The sequence below is a fragment of the Mus musculus genome, chromosome 12 (genome assembly GCF_000001635.26).
Source record: "Mus musculus strain C57BL/6J chromosome 12, GRCm38.p6 C57BL/6J".
NCBI lineage: Eukaryota > Metazoa > Chordata > Mammalia > Rodentia > Muridae > Mus > Mus musculus.
The window spans coordinates 33060658-33078133 of NC_000078.6; the positions used below are offsets into that span (position 1 = coordinate 33060658).

General features: G+C 47.0%; 1 protein-coding gene across 6 annotated transcripts in view; it reads right to left on the reverse strand.

Moving 5' to 3' along the window:
• Window positions 1–17476, reverse strand: part of Cdhr3 (cadherin-related family member 3) — a 59107-nt gene that overhangs the window by 26863 nt on the left and 14768 nt on the right. For 5 of the 6 annotated variants that reach the window (XR_872429.3, XR_381204.4, XM_006515190.4 and 2 more), the window contains exons 5-7: window positions 7393–7487; window positions 6551–6655; window positions 991–1139 (exon numbers count right to left, since the gene is read on the reverse strand). Coding sequence is in view for 4 of the 6 variants with exons in the window: in XM_006515190.4 (XP_006515253.1) it covers window positions 991–1139; window positions 6551–6655; window positions 7393–7487 (349 nt within the window). In the remaining 2 variants the exon portion in view is untranslated. Of the gene's footprint in view, window positions 1–990; window positions 1140–6550; window positions 6656–7392; window positions 7488–17476 lie in introns of those variants that run through there. The other variant, XM_011243893.2, reaches the window with a different exon arrangement.

The following is a 17476-nucleotide window of genomic DNA, read 5'->3' on the forward strand; positions in this document are numbered from 1 at the left end:
TGATCCACTGGATTCTCTATTGGAGAATCTGTTGCTAAGAAACACACATCGGAGAGTGAGTGAGCTACAGTTGGAGCTGCAGGCAAAAGCCCAGAACTTGAGCTGCTGAGGTCCTCTGCCCTGATTATCTGACTCTTTCTTATGAGATGTGCCTCTTCCTCCCCTCTCCCCTCCCCTCTCCCCTCTCCCCTCTCCCCTCTCCCCTCTCCCCTCTCCCCTCTCCCCTCTCCCCTCTCCCCTCTCCCCTCTCCCCTCTCCCCTCTCCCTTCTCCTCCTCTCCTATCTTCTCTTCCTTTCTACTGTCTTGTGCTTAGCTAGATTTGCTGTCACTTTTATTACTTGGAACCAGAGTCTTAGTTTAAATACTCAGAAAAAAGGTGTGGGAAGTTCGGAGGTAGAGTGTTTGCCTAGCATAGATGAGGTCCTGGGTTGAATCCCCAGCACTGTGGTGTGTGTGTGTGTGTGTGTGTGTGTGTGTGTGTGTGTGTGTGTCACTGGGCAGTGGTGGTTCATGCCTTTAATCCTAGTACTCAGGTAGCTCTCTGAGTTTGAGGCCAGCCTGGTTTACAGAGCAGGTTTCAGGTCAGCCAGTGCTATAAAGAAAAACTCTGTCTCAAGAAACCAAAACCAAACAAACAAACAAACAAAAAGAAACTCACCACAAAATATAATTTTCTTTATATCCTTAAGTCTTCATTTTTACACAGATGGTGACATGTGCATTCTATTTACAGGGGTTGCACCTTAATCATAATGGCAGTTAAGAAGAATATTTTCATATTTCCCATAAAGGTGAAAGGTAACCCAGCTGCTCACACACAGACCTCCTCAGACCACCATTTTGGTGGGTGTCTGCTGCCTTTAACACGCCCTTTCCCTGACAAGTAAGGGTGAACCTAGATAGAAAGGCCTGAGGGAAGAGAAAGCATTGTAAAACCCACTCAACATTCACATTCGAGGATGCAGGAGAGGCTACTGTGCATGACTCACGCTGGTCTACCATGAAATAGCTGCTGGTGGTAGTGATGCTGTAGAGGAGGCGGCCAGGAAAACCCTCATCATCAGGATCCATTGCTGTGATGTTCGCCACCATGGTTCCTAGAGGCACTTCTTCTGGGACAGAGTACACTCTCCTGGGGCTGAAACAGAAACACTGCAGCCGTGGCTAATTTGCAGGGCAGGGGAGGGTGCAGACTGGGTGGTAGGTATTTTGGTGTGCGCTAAATATAGCACCGCACGGCTTGTGCTGCATCAACATGCAGAGAGAACACAGCAGCTGAGAGGAGGGGTGACTGCTGTCTGTATTTCACATCCTTGCGGATGCAAAGAAGAATGCCAGGCCATTACAGCAGCAATTTAGGTGGTCACAGCCGCTGCCTGCCTGCCTGCCTGATGCCTGTCCTATCCTTAACATCCTCTCACATAAAGACACTTCCTCTACCCAGTCAGCTTCTCTCCTCCCAGTTTCTGTTCAAAAGGTGTCTGGATTCTTTTTAAAAACCCATCTGGACAAGATGTTCAGAGCCTCAGGCTTCTTAATTTGTGCTTGAGTCCCTTCCTGTGGATGATGCCAGAAGCCCAGTTTTGTGTCTTCTCTAGAATCTCTGGTCTTTGTTTCATCCCCTCCCCCCTCCCCTCCCCCTCCCCCCTCCTCCTCCCCCTTCGTTGTTGTCAACTTCTTCGTCTTCTTTCTTCTTCTTCTTCTTCTTCTTCTTCTTCTTCTTCTTCTTCTTCTTCTTCTTCTTCCTCTTCCTCTTCCTCTTCCTCTTCCTCTTCCTCTTCCTCTTCCTCTTCCTCTTCCTCTTCCTCTTCCTCTTCCTCTCCTCCTCCTCCTCCTCCTCCTCCTCCTCCTTCGCCTGAGGATACAACTCTTCCACATGGAACCTGGGCATCTTTCCAGATGGCATTCCCCATGAGGCCAGCTCTCTAAGCCTCTGGCAGTTAGAAGTCATCACACTGTTCTCCAAGGGGCACTGTGCATATTATAACTCCACGTGCCTGCTTACTGACCTTTCTCAGGCTCCAAGCTTTTGTAAAAGGTCAGAAGTGAGATTATTTCAGGGGTGCAGAGTCACCTTTAATTTTCCTGTCTTAAGGTGCCACTTTCCCATGCCCTCCTTGAAGGAAGGCAATCTTCATCTCTGCTCTAAATGGCTGCCTTCATGTAGGGGGGGCCTCGGATCATTTAGCTGCCCCTGACTCACCACAGCTGTCCCATAGGGAGGGCCAGAGAAAACAGACACAAGAGAGAGCCTCAGGCTGGATTAAGAGAGAAGCAGAGACAATCTGTAGCCAGGACCTCACACTAGCCTACCCCATGGGCTCTGCCCTGAATCCTGGGCCCAATATTATGCGTGAGGAGGGTTCTTCCACCATGTATTTCATTGTTAGGGAGGAGCATGCTCACTTTGTCCAAAAGGTGGCTCCAATGCTTGGGCCTCCTTGCCCAGTGTCCCCCAGAGTCTGTGACTTTGGTGGGGTGAACCAGCAAAGCCAGGGGTAGCAGGGGCCAGAGACAGAGTCAGAGGAAAGAGACAGCCTGTCTTCTATAACCAACAGAATCTTGTTTCTAATGCAGGATGGTTTTGTCTTCCATCCACTAGATTGGGTCTAGGAACTTCCTAGCCAGGGTCATAAGGATGCTTGGTGGTCTGAATGATACAATGTTCCACGGGAGTGTCTGGCATTTGAATATTTGCTCCCCAGTTGGTGATTTTCAAGGGGAGGGCTTAGAGGGTGTGGTCTCACTGGAGGAAGTCTGTCCCTAGAGGCAGGCTTTGAGGTTTCCAAAGACTCCTTTCCAATTTGATCTCTGGTTCCTGTTTGAGGTTAGAGCTGTGAGCCCTCTGCCATTATTCTGGCTGCCATGTCTGCCTGCTGTCATGTTTTCCTGCTGTGTGATGATGGACTCTTATCCTCTAGAACCATAAGCTCCAATTAAACCTTTCTTTGTGTAAGTTGCTTTGGCTGTGGTGTTTTATCACAGCGAGAAAAAAAGGATAATACAGATGTTTCGCGGCCTGCACAGACTGGTCCTGGCTTTCAACATTACTCCCTGGATCAGCAATACCAGTGTCACCAGTGAGCTCCGTGGGAATGGAGATTACTGAGCACTTAATGGAGCCCTGAATGTCCACTGAAAAAGCCAGGGATACGCATATAGTCTCCAGTGTCAGTGGTGACCATTAGGCTTCTAGGACAGTAAGAAGACAACATAGGGGGAATATTTGCCCCATCCTTCTGGGCAGTGGTTCCAAGCTGAGAGATGATTACAGCTAGACACATTTTTTTTGGTTGTCACAACTTGGGGAGGGAGCCGTTCTTCCCACCTTGAGGGAGATGCTGCCAAACACACTCCGTCACACAGGACAGCCCAGTCACAGAAAAGCATCTGGTTCCAGTCAGATGAGCTGCTTAAATCCTGCTCTGAAGCCTCTATAGTGTATGCTGGGTGTGCCCCATGAAAGGAACAAGGCTAGCTTTTGGGGACAGTGCCTCAGACTCTCATGCCAAACAGTCTTTCCTTGGCTGCCCTGGTAGCCAATGTGGCAGGAGATAAAAAGTTTTAATATTTGATTTGGGTATCTAAGATTCATTCATGTCTGTAAAAATATATATCTGTACCTATACATATACCTGTACCTATACACATACCTATACCTATATCTATCTAAAAAATGGCCTAATTTCACATCTACCAAAATAGAGAGAACAAATATGATTATCATTCATATTCCACACTCAGCTCCTCACTATACCTGGCTGCCAGAACTCAGGGCCACAGTAGGTGGGGTCTGTGACCACATTCTCTGTGTGAAGGGGCAACTTCCTCTCTGTGATGAGTATGCAGGAAGGCACTGCCAGGCACTCTTACAAGAGGACTTCCAGTGAGTACAAAGAAAACAGGGAGAGCTGGGAAGAGCTACTTGCTGACATCTGAAATAAAGTGATCTTCAGTCAGCACCACACACGGGGAAAGAGTAAATATGTCCGTGTTTTCAGCCTCCCAACAGAAACATCACACCCACAAAGCAGACAGCCAGACATCTCCACTCAGGGATGAAATGGGGAGACAGTCTCAACAGCAGAAACAGCACTCGCTGCCTGGCCTTAACATAAGGTGAGGAGCTGTTTCCACATCTGCCTTGGCTACATCACACTCAGACGTGGTCACACCTGGGTCAGCTTGAAGATTTCATCTCATAACCCACAATGAAACTTTCATGCTTCGTACTGGCAGAAGTTTTGAGAGACAAGGAAATAGGAAAATGCAAGGGATTGGGCAAGCTTTCAATTCAGCATCCAGTGTAACTCAACTGCATCCTTTCAACTCACGGCTGTTGAGGGATGGGGATGCTGGCAAGCGAACACCCTGAGCAAAATGAGGTGGTGCCCTGCCCTTGCTAGAATGCAGGCTCCTGCAGACACACCTCGATACCATCCAGGAACACTGAAGCAAAGCTGTCTCAGAGCCTAAGAGGTCCATCTTTAAAATCACAAGAGAGAACCAAGGAGTTTGAAGCTGCCCTCCGGGTGGCTGTTTCCCTTCTCAGCCAGACTGCTAACAGCTGCATTTTAGAAGGCACAGTACAAAGCAGACTGGTGCCCAGGGGAGGGCTTGCTTTCTCTTCCCCATCCTATCAGTTTGCCTTTTTATCTGTGCTGTGGAGACTATTTCAGGCTCTTTGATTGCCAACCCCACAGCTATCTCCTTTCTAGACTTTTTGGGTGAATCCGCAGAGCTGTGTGGGATAATGACTCAGCCTGAGTCTGAATGGGTATATCACAACCGTTTCTCAACCTCCTGGTTTGAGAAACCTACTGCTGTGTTTCTAGGCTATCCCATCTGAAGAAATGCCCAGGCTTTTTGGAACTCAGTACTGGGGACTGATGGAAACATCCCTGAGGGGGAAGAGTACTTGTTTCTGTAGTTGCCATACCAGAGATAGTCTGGGGCTAGTGTAAATGACCAGAAACTTTTCAACTGTGGCATGTTTGCAAAGTGCCATGAGGTTGGCTTGAGGGATACAACAGCCTTAATGGCTTCCAGTCTTAAAGCATCTTTCTTTCACATGTGCTTTCGTGTCCTTATGTGTGCAGGTGCACATGCATATGGCAGCGGAGAGCAGCCTTGGGTGCCACTCCTCAGGGCTGTCCACCCGTCCCCCACTTTCGAAGGCAGTGCTTTTCACCAAGTACACTTGGCTGCCTGGCCAGTGAGCCCCACGTTTGCCTGTCCCTGTCTCCCCAGCAGTGGGGTTTATAAGGATGCAAGCACAGCCAGTCTTCTACCGACTGAGCCTTCTCTCCAGCACTCTTAAAATGGTTTTGTAAGAACGCTACCTCCTTTTCGAGACAGGGTTTCTCTGTATAGACCTGGCTGTCCTGGAACTCACTTTGTAGACTAGGCTGGCCTCGAACTCAGAAATCTGCCTGCCTCTGCCTCCCAAGTGCTGGGGTTAAAGGCGTGTGCCACCACGCCCGGCTTATTTTTAAAGATGTATTTTATTTATGTATCTCTCTTCTCTTCTACTCTCTCTCTCTCTCTCTCTCTCTCTCTCTCTCTCTCTCTCTCTCTCTCTGTGTGTGTGTGTGTGTGTGTGTGTGTGTGTGTGTGTGTGTGTGTGTGTGTATGTGTTTGTGTAGGCTAAAACAGAGTATTGGCTCCCCTGGGGCTGAAGTTACAAGCTATTGTGAGCTGCCTAACGTAGGTTCTGGGATCTGACAAGCTGCAGTCTAAGAGCAGCAAGCACTTTTACTCCAGTGCCATTTTTCCAGCTCTGCTTTCACTTTTAATTCTCAGATAATAACTGTCTCCCACCTCTACGTTTGCTACAGTTGCTTGTGTTTATTCATTCACGGCCATTCATGCTGCTGACCCCAGGCACAAGATGGTGCTGTTTCCCTGTGGCCTGAGCCCACCCAGGGCAGCAGAAAGTCAGGCTGCTTAGGTCTAAATCCCTGACTCTAAATCCCAAGTTATCTTCCTGAATCCCTGTGTGCAGTAGGCCATGGTCTTCCTTTGGGTCTGGGTTGAGGCCAGGTCCACCATATTTCCCAACACACATACGATCTTTTCCTTATCTCAGCTCTATGTGGAAGCAGCAGACATGGCCAGGTATCTTTCCGGATCCACCAAGCCAAGAAGAAACTTTGGTGTGCCAGCAGCCTTAGGACACCATTTTGATGACACCAGTGTGGGCTTTAGGGTTCTATTAACACGGGGCACTTTATTGAACAAGTGCCTGTGTTGCATTTATTTTCTCTGTGTGTACAGTGACTCTCAAGGAGTATTGTGCTGAGCCCCACCCCTCTCTCCATCATGTCTACAGTCCTATGGTGCATGTGAATATGGGGGGTCAGGAGGTGTGGGCAGCAAGGGAAACATGGGGTTGAGAGGCATAAAGGACACAGGAGAGCTCTGATTTGCATCTCTTGTCTAGGCCAAGGCAAAGCACATCTCTGTGTTTTATCACGAATGTGTCCAAGAGGGCTGTGGAGCCGATCACTTGAGATCGGCTTTCTCTGTCCTGCGTGCTCTCAGGCCTACCTGGTAAAGCGCGGGGTCTCATCATTGATGTTCACAATAGTCACCTGGAGAGCTGTGGAGGCTTCGAGGTTCCCACTGTCTCTTACTCCCACAAGGAGGTTGAAGCTGCCAGGGGAAAATTCCAACAGAGAGAAACAAGCTTCGCTGACCCCACTTACAGAGAGGATCGGGAAAGGCCACAGTGGAAGGCATGAAGCAAGCAGCCTCCTTTCCAGCTGCCTGTTTCTTATGCAACTCCCAGAGGTCAAAAGTGGCCTCCTCCCCTCTCTCGTTTCTCAGTCTGGAGGTATTTTTTTTTTCACGGCTTCTACCTCCCTGGACAAATGTCCACTAAAGCCAGCCAAGCCTCTGCCTTTACAATGTCCCTGCCATCGGCCTGTTCCACTCTCAAGGAAAGGGGGCTCCCATTTTATTCATTCACTTGTTTGAGGTGCTGGCTATGGAAGCCAGGGCCTCCCGTACACCAGGTAAACGCCCGGCCATTGACCTATACTCCATCCTCAGTAACTACTCTATCTACTTCTCTTGACTTAGAGCTAGGAGCCTCACCTGGTTTTCCCAAGGCCTGTGGCCTCCGTCTCAAAGCCCGGCCTCTCTTCAGGTGCTTTCTAGTTACCCTCGCTGCCTTTGCAGCCCCAGACACTACCCTCCTTCTCCTGGTCCCCAGTTCTGGGAATGCCCTCCATTGTTCCACGTATGTCTGGCCAAGGTTTTCAGACTCCTGAAGCTGAACCATCCCCCAGGTTCTCAGGAACCCAGCACCCTGTCGCCTCTGCATCTTACCTGAGTTTTGAAGGGATAACCGTACCTCAGGGATAGCCGAAGGTCGTTGGCAAGCCTACCTCTTGTGCCCTGCTTCAAAGTCCAGTTCTGTGGTAGAGAAGAGGGTGCCATTTGCAGACATTCTGAAGTTCTTCGAGGGAGAAATGAGGAAATACTGTATACAACAAGGGAAAGTTAGAATTCAGTCAGTACCGCCTCAGGTGCGTTGGCTCATGTCCTGTCTGGTTCTCTTGGCGTGTACAACATGTTGAATGATTTCAAAAGTTGTCTAGATAAGCAGCTCTGAGACTTCATGGCTGCCCAGGAGAAAGACATTTAGATGTGGTCAGTCTGAATGCCTGCCCCTGATGAGGACTCTCTAAAGAGCTGTTCCAACCGCTGAAAATTTACCAAAGGTCACTGCCTGGGTAAGTTTTGATGCTAGCTCTAGTCTCCCTCTCCATGCCCCTATTGTCTGACTTCTGCTTATCTGCAGGCTCTAACACTAGTACTTGACTTTAAATAACACTGCTTAAGCACACCTATACTGTGTCAGATAGTAGGACCATGCCCAGCATGTATGAGACCTTGTGTTTATTCTTGAAAGAGTTGGCTATTAGGAAGTACAAACATGTACCTGAGCATCATTTATTGAAATGATAGAAAGGAGAGAAGAGACAGTCATGACCTGAGAATGTGGGAGGCAGCAGGATTTAGAGCTGAGGATACACTGCTCTTAATTTTATCCTGGTAAAGGGCAATTAATAAAAAATTGTCTCCTCACATATGTGGGTAGTTGAGTTTCTTTGTTGTCCTTGATACCTGTGCCTAGTGCTATTCTCTTGACAGCTGTCTGTCGCACCCATGAAATCTAATAGAAACACACAGGCTCGTGCATAGAACCCACTAAAGACCAGGCCACAGGAGGTCCATGGCTGTGTTCCTCTACCAGTGCTCATCAAGATGGCTTCCTTGGCTGGGATATAGGGTCAAGGAAGTGGGAGAAGGGCTTGCATCAGATGGGCTGAGAGTACATGATCTGATCCTTCTCTTGCCTTGTCACTTAGGGACAATACCAAAGGTTCCACTCCTTTCTGTTGTTGGTGTGCTGTTGGTTGTTGGTTGGTTGCTATTGGTTACTGTTAGCAGAGGTTTGTTAAGTAGTCATGCACAAAGAAGAAACAAGAAGAAATCAGATATCCTGATGACAAAGGTCAAACCTACCCCAAGGAACTCGACACCCTATCAGGAAGCAGTCCAATGAAAACATCACCCCCTTTCCCCTCTATCCTTTTCTCTCTCCTATCTAGTGTTAGGGCGTTGGAAGGCTAGAGAAGCATGGAAGAAAAAAGAACCAGCAAAGTAGCAAACAAAAGCTACACTTGTCACTGGGAAAACTGAATGAGAATTCACGATGTTAAATATGAGGGGCAATAAGAACACACTTTATAACCCTTTATTTATTGCAAAGAGCTCTTAGGTTAAGAGGTTTCCTTATCTATGGCTAAGAGGTGATCTTTCCCCAAGGCCTTAGACTGTGAGCCCAATAGGCAGTGGGGGATTTAAAACTAGAATTATGGGGCCCAAAGTCTAGGGTCAAAGATGCACAGCCAAGGTCTCTAGCCAACAATGTGGTGTGTGATCAACGTGGAGTTCCTAGGACCAAAAAAGAGTGACCCAAAAATAGAGTAAAGGTTTCATCTTGGGCCAATATAGAGTCTTTAAACCATGTTTAAGAAGTATTTACTTTCTGTTTGTTATATAATGATATATTTCTAGTTGTAATGAGCATACAGTTACACAAAATGGAAGAAGACAGAAAAAATATTAAAAGTCACTAACTGAAATCCGTGTGTGAAAGCTCATCATTTTGATGGATTACTTCCTGTTCTTTCTGTGCAAACACACACCTTCCAAAATCTCAAGATGATGTGATAATCGAATGGCAATATTGTTTTCTTTTTATTTCTGTCTTGAGCATTTCCTCATAGCCCTGTGTCTCCTATCAACCTGGATCAACTTCTGAGATCAGAAGAGACCCAGTGTGGTCTGGATGTGATACGAAGAGACTCATTCCTTAATTCTGACTCTCCAGCCTAGTTAGTGAATGGCAGCATAGCATATTAAACATGGGTTTATTTAACAACATCCTCTTGGTGTTCATTTAGGGGTTTTTTCCCAGTTTCAAGAGAAGACAGTTGGGAAATTCCAGGAAGCACTCTTCTGGGACCTTCTCTCAGGACTGTACCACTTCTCCATTGTAGATTCAGCGTTGCAAGCCTCATCATCTTTGTAGTTCTTTGCCCGAACAACAATAGGTTAGCCATAAGCTACTTCATGCAGAGGACTCCTGTGTCACTGGGCTGAGTCTTGACCTCTGTAGAAAATCCTCACATATCAGTAATGAGAGTCCCATGCTGAGTGGGACATGCCATTAGAATGAGGTTTTAGGGACCTATGGGGGACATTTACCACATGCATCAGACTCAGAATCTTTCTGTGGTTTTATAAAACTCCGGGAGACACATCTATCTATTGGGTTCGAAGCAGAGGGGACCTTGGGATATAGAGACGGTAAATATGCTCTGCCTCTCAAAGCTTATGGTAAACCAAGGGAACAGAGCAATACAGGTAAAGCACTGCCAGAGGAGCCAATATAGGCAATTGTAGGAACAAAGCCTCTTATGCACATTTGAGATACAACACCACCAACTGGGATGGTAAATTATGTAAGTGATTCTGGAGAAAGGCCTTGGAATTTGACTCTTGGTTCCACCACTTCTAGCTCTGTGAGATTGTGTAGGATAATAACAACAGAGCCTACCCATGGAGAAATCTACAACATGCTTGTCTTAGTCACTGTTCTGTTGCTGTGGAGAGACACCATGACCAAGGCAACTCATAAAAGAAAGCATTCATTTGGGATAGGCTTACAGTTTCAGAGACTTAGTCCATTATCATCATGGCAGAGAACTCAGCAGCAGGAGGCAGGCATGGCTTTGGAGAGTAGCTGAGAGCTACATCCTACAGTGAGGGTAATAGGAGCTGGGCCTTTGAAACCTTAAAACACATCCCCAGTAGCACACTTCCTCCAACAGAGCCACACTTACTCCAACAAGAACACACCTCCCAATCCTTCTAATCCTTTCAAACATTTGTACTCCCTGGTGTCTAAACATTCAAATATATGAACCTATGGGGGCCATTCTTTTTTAAACCACCACATTGCTGTGACAATGCTTGGAACATGCTGGACCCATGCTGGGTGGTAGCGTCTACTGTTCAGCTAAAATGTAAGATCCTGTTATAAAGATGCAACTCAGTAAAGCATTTGCCTCACATGTACAAGGGCCCGAGTTCAATGCCTGGCCCTCCAGCACCTTAAAAATTAGAGTAAGGTCCTAATGCAAAAGGCATCCTTTGTGTCCCTGATCCTCGTGCGTAACAGAAACTTCCCCCACACAGGTGCTCAGTGATGTTAGATATTCAAAAATCCAATTTCTCACTGATGAGAGACCAACATTCCTATCTCTGAGAAATCTTAAAACAAGCAGAGGATGGTGCTGTGTTTCTGCAGTGCCAACACTCACAGGGCAGAGCTGAGAATATCGCTGCAGGCAGCCCTGCATTTCAAGGTGTCCCAAAGCCAACCACAGTAGCACCAAAAATCTTGACAACAACAATAAAAAAAAATTCATGCCAACCATTTTGTTTAAGCGTGGTAATACCATATGTGACTATGAAACCATGAGTTTAGCCTGGAGTCTCAACAAGTACTGTAGGAAAGAAAGACAGGGAAACAGCAACAGGTAAAATTGGCACTGGTGAACAGAGACTGGGAGCTTGAGGGTTTATTCGTCATTTGCATTATGCTGATTTCCTAGAATCTTGATAATCTTTAAATGTATGTATGTATGAATGTATGTATACATGCATGCATGTATGTATATAATGTATGTAATTATGTAATGTATATAATTGTATGTAATGCAGTGTATGTATGCATGTATGTATGTATAATCAGTGCTAGGCTAATTCTCGTTTCCTTCTGTCTCCACGCTTTGTTCACAAGCACACAGTTTTGTGCTCAGAAAGAAGATAATATCTGTAGACTAGAAATATTGTGTCATGTGGCCCCCTGCCAGCGACTCAGTAAGGCTTTCTGTAAAACCTGGCATTCTCGCCTCCTTTTTAAAGGCTTGTTTAATCAAAGCTCTCCCTTGATATTCATTCTTGGAAAACAGAAATTAAATAGAATGAAAAGCAACTGCAGCCCCTCTCTGCCCCAGTCCTGGCTGAGAAAAGTCCTGAGTAATCAGATCAATTCATCGAACAAATGCTTGTTAGACAAGCTCTCTGCTTTCCTCTGGGACTATCCCTGCCTGCCTCCCACTGTTCTGTTTGCAGGCTCCTGGTGGCTCCTAGTTGCCCTTGGTCACAAAAGCTTCCTTTTGGAAGACACAGGCCATCCTTCCTGCCCTATTCACTCTGCAGAATGCTTTTGGTTTAGCCAGAGGGAAGGGGAGGTGGCCCAGTTTCCAGAAATGTCGGCTCCCAGGGGGCTAGCAACCTCTTCTCAGCTCCTTGCTACAGTGTGGAAGCAGCTGGCGATATAACCAGGGGTGTCTTACCCAGCCATCCCTGGCTGTCAGCCCTTCAGTACAAAAATCAACATGAATTCGCCTTGTCTCCTAGGAACAGGGCATCCGTGTCACACTGAGCCAGTTTCCAGATGGAAGCAAGAACCCTTATTTTCTCAAGTCCAGAGAGTAACAATGACAATTCAAAACACTAAATTCAGGACCCCTCGGCCCCTCAAGGTGCACTAACTAGCCCACTATGTGCTCTCAGATGTGGCTCTGGCGGGCCTTGTCCTTCTCCCCACTCCCTCTACCTTGCTGAAAACCATTAGATTACATTCCTAAAGCTAGGCATCCAAGTCTATCCCCTCAGTTGGCCACTTCCTCCCCTTGAGGCTGACTACCAAGGTCCAGCTATCAAAGTATTGAAGACCAGCAGTCATGAGACCCCTTTGGGCTACCCTAATTAACATGCCCATTTAAAATTAAGCACCTCATCCTAACACAGGATTTCCTTTTTTTTTTTTTTAACCTTTATAAACTGTCATTTGTCCATGGGCCAAATCTGTCTCCTTTCTATCCAGAGACAAGTCCTTTCCCTTCCAGGACAAATACCCCTCCCCCCTCTCCATTGTTCCCTGCCCTTCCCCCTTCATCCTCTGTCTCGTGTCTTTTTCTCTTATTCTCTGCCCTCTGTACTTATGGGACAAATAAAGATCCTTTCTGCTGAGAACTTGGTCTTGGGGAGTCCTGAGCCACTACCTTACACACAAACCCACCCTCACCCAGAGGAGGAGCACACCGAATGGGGTCTTTCAATCAAGCTGGGAGTTAGAAATACAGTACACATGTCTGCTAGACTTCTTGGTGTAAGTGGAATATTTTGAAGCAAGCAAACAAACAAAAAAGCCCATCAATTTCTTTCTCTTTTCTTCCACACTATTCCCATTCCAGCTCTGCGGTGGCAGGTGAGGGGAGAAGGAAGGAAGACTTTACTGAAGAAAGCAACACTGGTATAAAGCTGCCCCACGGTGGTGCACCCTGGCATCTGTCTGTGTGGAAGAGCTAAGTGGGGATGGCAGCCACTCGAGTGTTTTTAAGAGACGCTGACAAATTTGTGTTTTGGGAGTTTTGCAGAGCTTGCTTATTTGTTTTTAGAGACAGCATTTCATGTATCCCAGGCTGGTCTCCAACTTGCCATATAACAGGTTTTATGGCATCCTAAGGACTGAACCCAGGGCTTTGTGCACGTTAGGCAAGCACTCTAACAATTGAGCTACGTCTTCAGTGCCCGAAGCTGATTTACTGATGTTTGCCTTACTGATAAAGCTCCAGCTCTAATCCCTGCCCCTTCTCTGGGAGGAAAGCCATAAGTCTTGAGTCCTGTCTCTGTGCCCCATGCTCTGCCAGTCTTAAGGGTAACAATCTCCAGTGACCCGAGAGTCTCCCCAGAAGCACGCATAGCCAGCAGCAGCTGTGGGTCTGGGGATGGAAACATCCAAGACCGAGGGCTTTTCCTCTGTGAGCCTCATATGAGGACCTAGAATAAAATGACTTTTGCTATGACTTCTAGGGGTGACCTCAGAGTTCCCAGGCAAGACATGTTGGAGAGGGGAGGGGATGTGGTGGAAAAGCTACCAGGAAGGAAAAGGTGACACACCTTGGCAGTGTATGGTAAAAGGTCTGAGCCCACTTTCCCTGAGCACAGTTCCTCATAGTTGTTCTCTGACATTCACATGCACACTCCCAACACACCAACAGTAAGTACACAGATAAATATGCCATCTATTCATGAAGGCTATCGGTTCACTTAGCACAGAGTACTCATGGGAAGAAGGAGCGGCTAGGCTCCCCTCAGAGTCATGAGTCTGAAGATGCAAGAGTGTTCTATTGCTCTACTAGCGGTAAGGGCACTGCTCTTTAATTTAATCCCGTGTCTGTCCTGGTGAAGACAACGCACACTTCGTTTCATGCAAAAGGCCTTCCTTAGTGGAAGGGTCTGAGAAAGCCCTTTAATGAAGGACAGTGCACTAGATCACGTTGCCTCCAGCTGCAAAACCTATTAGCATCCCCAGAGTCTCCAAGGAGGCCCTCGGCAATGAGAGGGATGCAGGGAGGGTGGGAGCAGAAGCCTCCTTCCGCAGGTGGGGAAATACCGAGTGGGCACCAGAAGAAAGCCAGAAGCCTGAGCGTTCACAAGCAGTGTCTTTCCCTTTGTGTGCAGACTCTGGATCCCAGCTCTACCTGTACCTTCATCAGAACACAGAAGAAACCCCAGAGGACATAACTATATCAAGATGTAACCTGAGCAACCACATCAGCCCATGTGCATGTCACCACCCAGGACCTTAAATGTGGCAGGTCTAATGGAGGCGAGTGGAGGAGTAATGTATACACCATGTTTTAATAGCATATGAAAGGTGAATGTCAAATATCTCGTTTGTCATTGGATGGTATGTTATACATATTCAATTAAGCTATATTGTAACTATTATAACGTAGGAGGAAAGAACAGAGGGACAGGTCTGTAGAAAGGAATTGACATGAGAACATCCTTCAGAAGAGTTTTATTAGGAAAGAGATTTCAACCATTGTGAGAGTGTTTGTGTGTGTGTGTGTGTGTGTGTGTGTGTGTGTGTGTGTTGCATCATGCCCATAGTCAGCATGATGAGAACCTGAAGGAAAGATCTCCTTTCCTTAGGTTTGATGATTGATGGGACGGAGGTTCCAGAGCCTGTGAGTTTGCCTACATTCCAGGAAGCAGGTGCTAGTTCAGCCTGGGCAGCAGAGGGAGTGGAAGGGGCTGGGCTGAGTCACTGCAGGCCCCTGTCAGTTCTTTGTCCTAAGGGACAGACTGCAGGGTTGTGTGGCCTGATTTCTGGGATGGAGATTGCAGCTAGAGTGTCTGTGATCTAACAGCAATTCATGCTACATGGTTTCTTGTACTTTTTATGTGACTACTAGAACATTAAAACCATATGTACTCACCTCTGGCTTCACAGGTCTGAACGGTAAGGAACAAGGGCGGTCAAACCAACATGCAACTGCATGCTTATCGGGTTTCTTTTAAAAGGATCCAGTGAAGGAGAAAGGCGGTGGCTTCTGGATGCACCCCCATTTTACATGGTCTGTGATGTGATGTCACTTCCTTAAACTGGGTACCGACTGGAATGTTCTTCACTTTGCAGAGTCAGGGTTTCAGTGTGTGTGCTAGATCTTTGTTGAATCTACCTTCATTTGGGGCACGGATCTCTTATGGAGCCCATCAGCAAAAGGAACAGGCACAGACCTAGTCCAGGTGGCTTTCAGGACGTGTTTAGGTGCTTACTCAAGTCTGTTCTGGCTCAGCTCCGTGGTTCTGTGCATTGCACTACAAAACAGTCTGAAGTTTGCATGCTAATTCAGTGTTTGCCTGCTGTGTGCAGGAATCTGCATGCTTTGCGCAGCCTCATCTGTTCTCAGCATATGCTCAACCTGTGAAAGCATTCAAAACCAGTGTCCTAGCCTTTCTGACCTAACGCCTGACCACTGTGCAGACTACATCCAGGTCTACTACATCCAGACCCTGCAGCTCCAAACTCTTGCTTACTTGAGCAGTTGGACCTGTGAGTGTCTGAAGCTCCCCTAAGGTTGCAACTTCAAGTCAAAGGTGATCAACATGGATTTAACCAATCCAGAGTTAACTGTATCCTTTCTGCTTTGCATTGAAAACTCTGCCTCTTGGCACCCCTCACTCCCTGCCCTCCTCCCCTCCCTTCCCCATGCCCAGAAACAAACATCTAAGTACAAAGACCAGGGGGAACTTAGTACTGCCTAAACCATCATTACTTTTTTTCTAGTCTTTGATCCTTCTAGACGGTGTTAGCTGTCCATAGAGCTCTATGGTCCCACACATGAGTTAAACCCATCATTAGTGCTTTCTTTGACAAGCCAGAAGTACCTCCAAACAAACCCACAATCTGTACACGCCCTAGATTTACATTTCCTCCCAAACAACTTGACATAGCTGCATAGTTCAAAGGGAGCTACTTTGCTGCACTGGTGACAAGAAATGTAAGTTTTTCTCGACTTGTGGCTACAGAGGGCTGCCTCCCTTCCAGGACAACTGCACCTGGAATGGGTTTCTGCCTGACTGGACCCTTATGCCTACTGTGTAACTTGGAGATGTCTTAAAAGAGAAATTTAAAAATAGAAATCTAGCTAGGTATAGTAGAGTTCTTTACCTATACCCCGTGGAAGTTTGAATGATAGATGTTCCCCATAGTCTTGGGGGTTTGAACAATTTTGTGGCGATGTTTTGGGAAGTTCAGGTGGTGTATAGCACTAGAGGTAGGCTTTGAGAGCAGAGCCTCACCTACTTCTGGTTTGCTCTCTGCTTTGTGTGTGCAGTTTAAGATGTGTGCCAGCAGTTGCAGCTAGCTGCCCTGCCCTGCGTCCCAGCCAGAATAACTCTTCTTATCCCTCTGGAACCATAAGCCGAAATAAACTCTTACTTAAGTATCCTTGGTCACAGTGTTAGGGTCCAAGAACTGCTGAAGGAAGAGCCCAGACTCAAATCATATGCAAAGGCAAAGAGCGTTCATTCTGCAGAAACAACCAGCATGCAGGGGTCAACCATTCATCAAAATGGCAATCCCTTGGGGGAGTTCGCAGGCCCCCTTTTATGCAGAACTAGGGGAATTTTCCAGAACAGTTAGGTAATCTCTAATGTGATTGGTAGGGTCAAAGCAGTGACATTAGTACAATTTTGATTGGCTACTATGTTAGTTCTTCTGTATTTGTTGAGACCTTAGAGAGTAGGTTAGGCAATCTGAAGTTTCATTGGTGGGTTCTGGGAAAGCTACATGGTTGGTTTCTGGTTGGCGTGTGCCAGTTGGGCTGTGGTCTGCATTCCTGTGTCATCAATGTCCAGCCACAGGATAAGCTACCCAAACTCTGTAAGGCTGCCCAGCACAGATGGCCTATGCTGAGGTAAGACCTGTCCCCATCCTTGGGCTTCTCTACAGGCTGTTCTCCCGAGGGGGGAGTTTACAGCCTTGTTCCTGGAGCTGGTAGCTTCTAGCCTAGTTCCTCGGACTGATGGCTTTGTGGGAAGTGGCCAGGGGGTTATGGTGGTGAGTTCCTGGAACTGATGGCTTTCCTTTTGCTGTCAGGCTTGACCTTGAAATGGAGTTTATGTTGTCCTCTAAGAAGATTTTATTTTATTTTATTTTATTTTATTTTATTTTATTTTATCTCCTTGCTTCTTTTCCTTTGGTGTTTGTTTATTTGTTTGTTTGTCTGGTTGGGGTTTTTTGTTTTGTTTTGTTTTTTTGGGGGGGTTGTCATTGTTTTGGGGGGAGGGTGGTTTTTTCAAGACAGGGTTTCTCTGTGTAGCCCTGGCTGTCCTGGAACTCACTCCGTAGACCAGGCTGGCCTCAAACCCAGAGATCTTCTGCCTGCCTCCCAAGTGATTAAAGGTACACACCGCCAGCAGCAGCACCCAGCTAGTCATAGTATTTTATCAGAGCAACAGAAAAGTGACGTCTAGAGACTTCAGTGCAGCCTATGCTAACTTGACAGTCATTGCCCGCCCCCCGCCCCC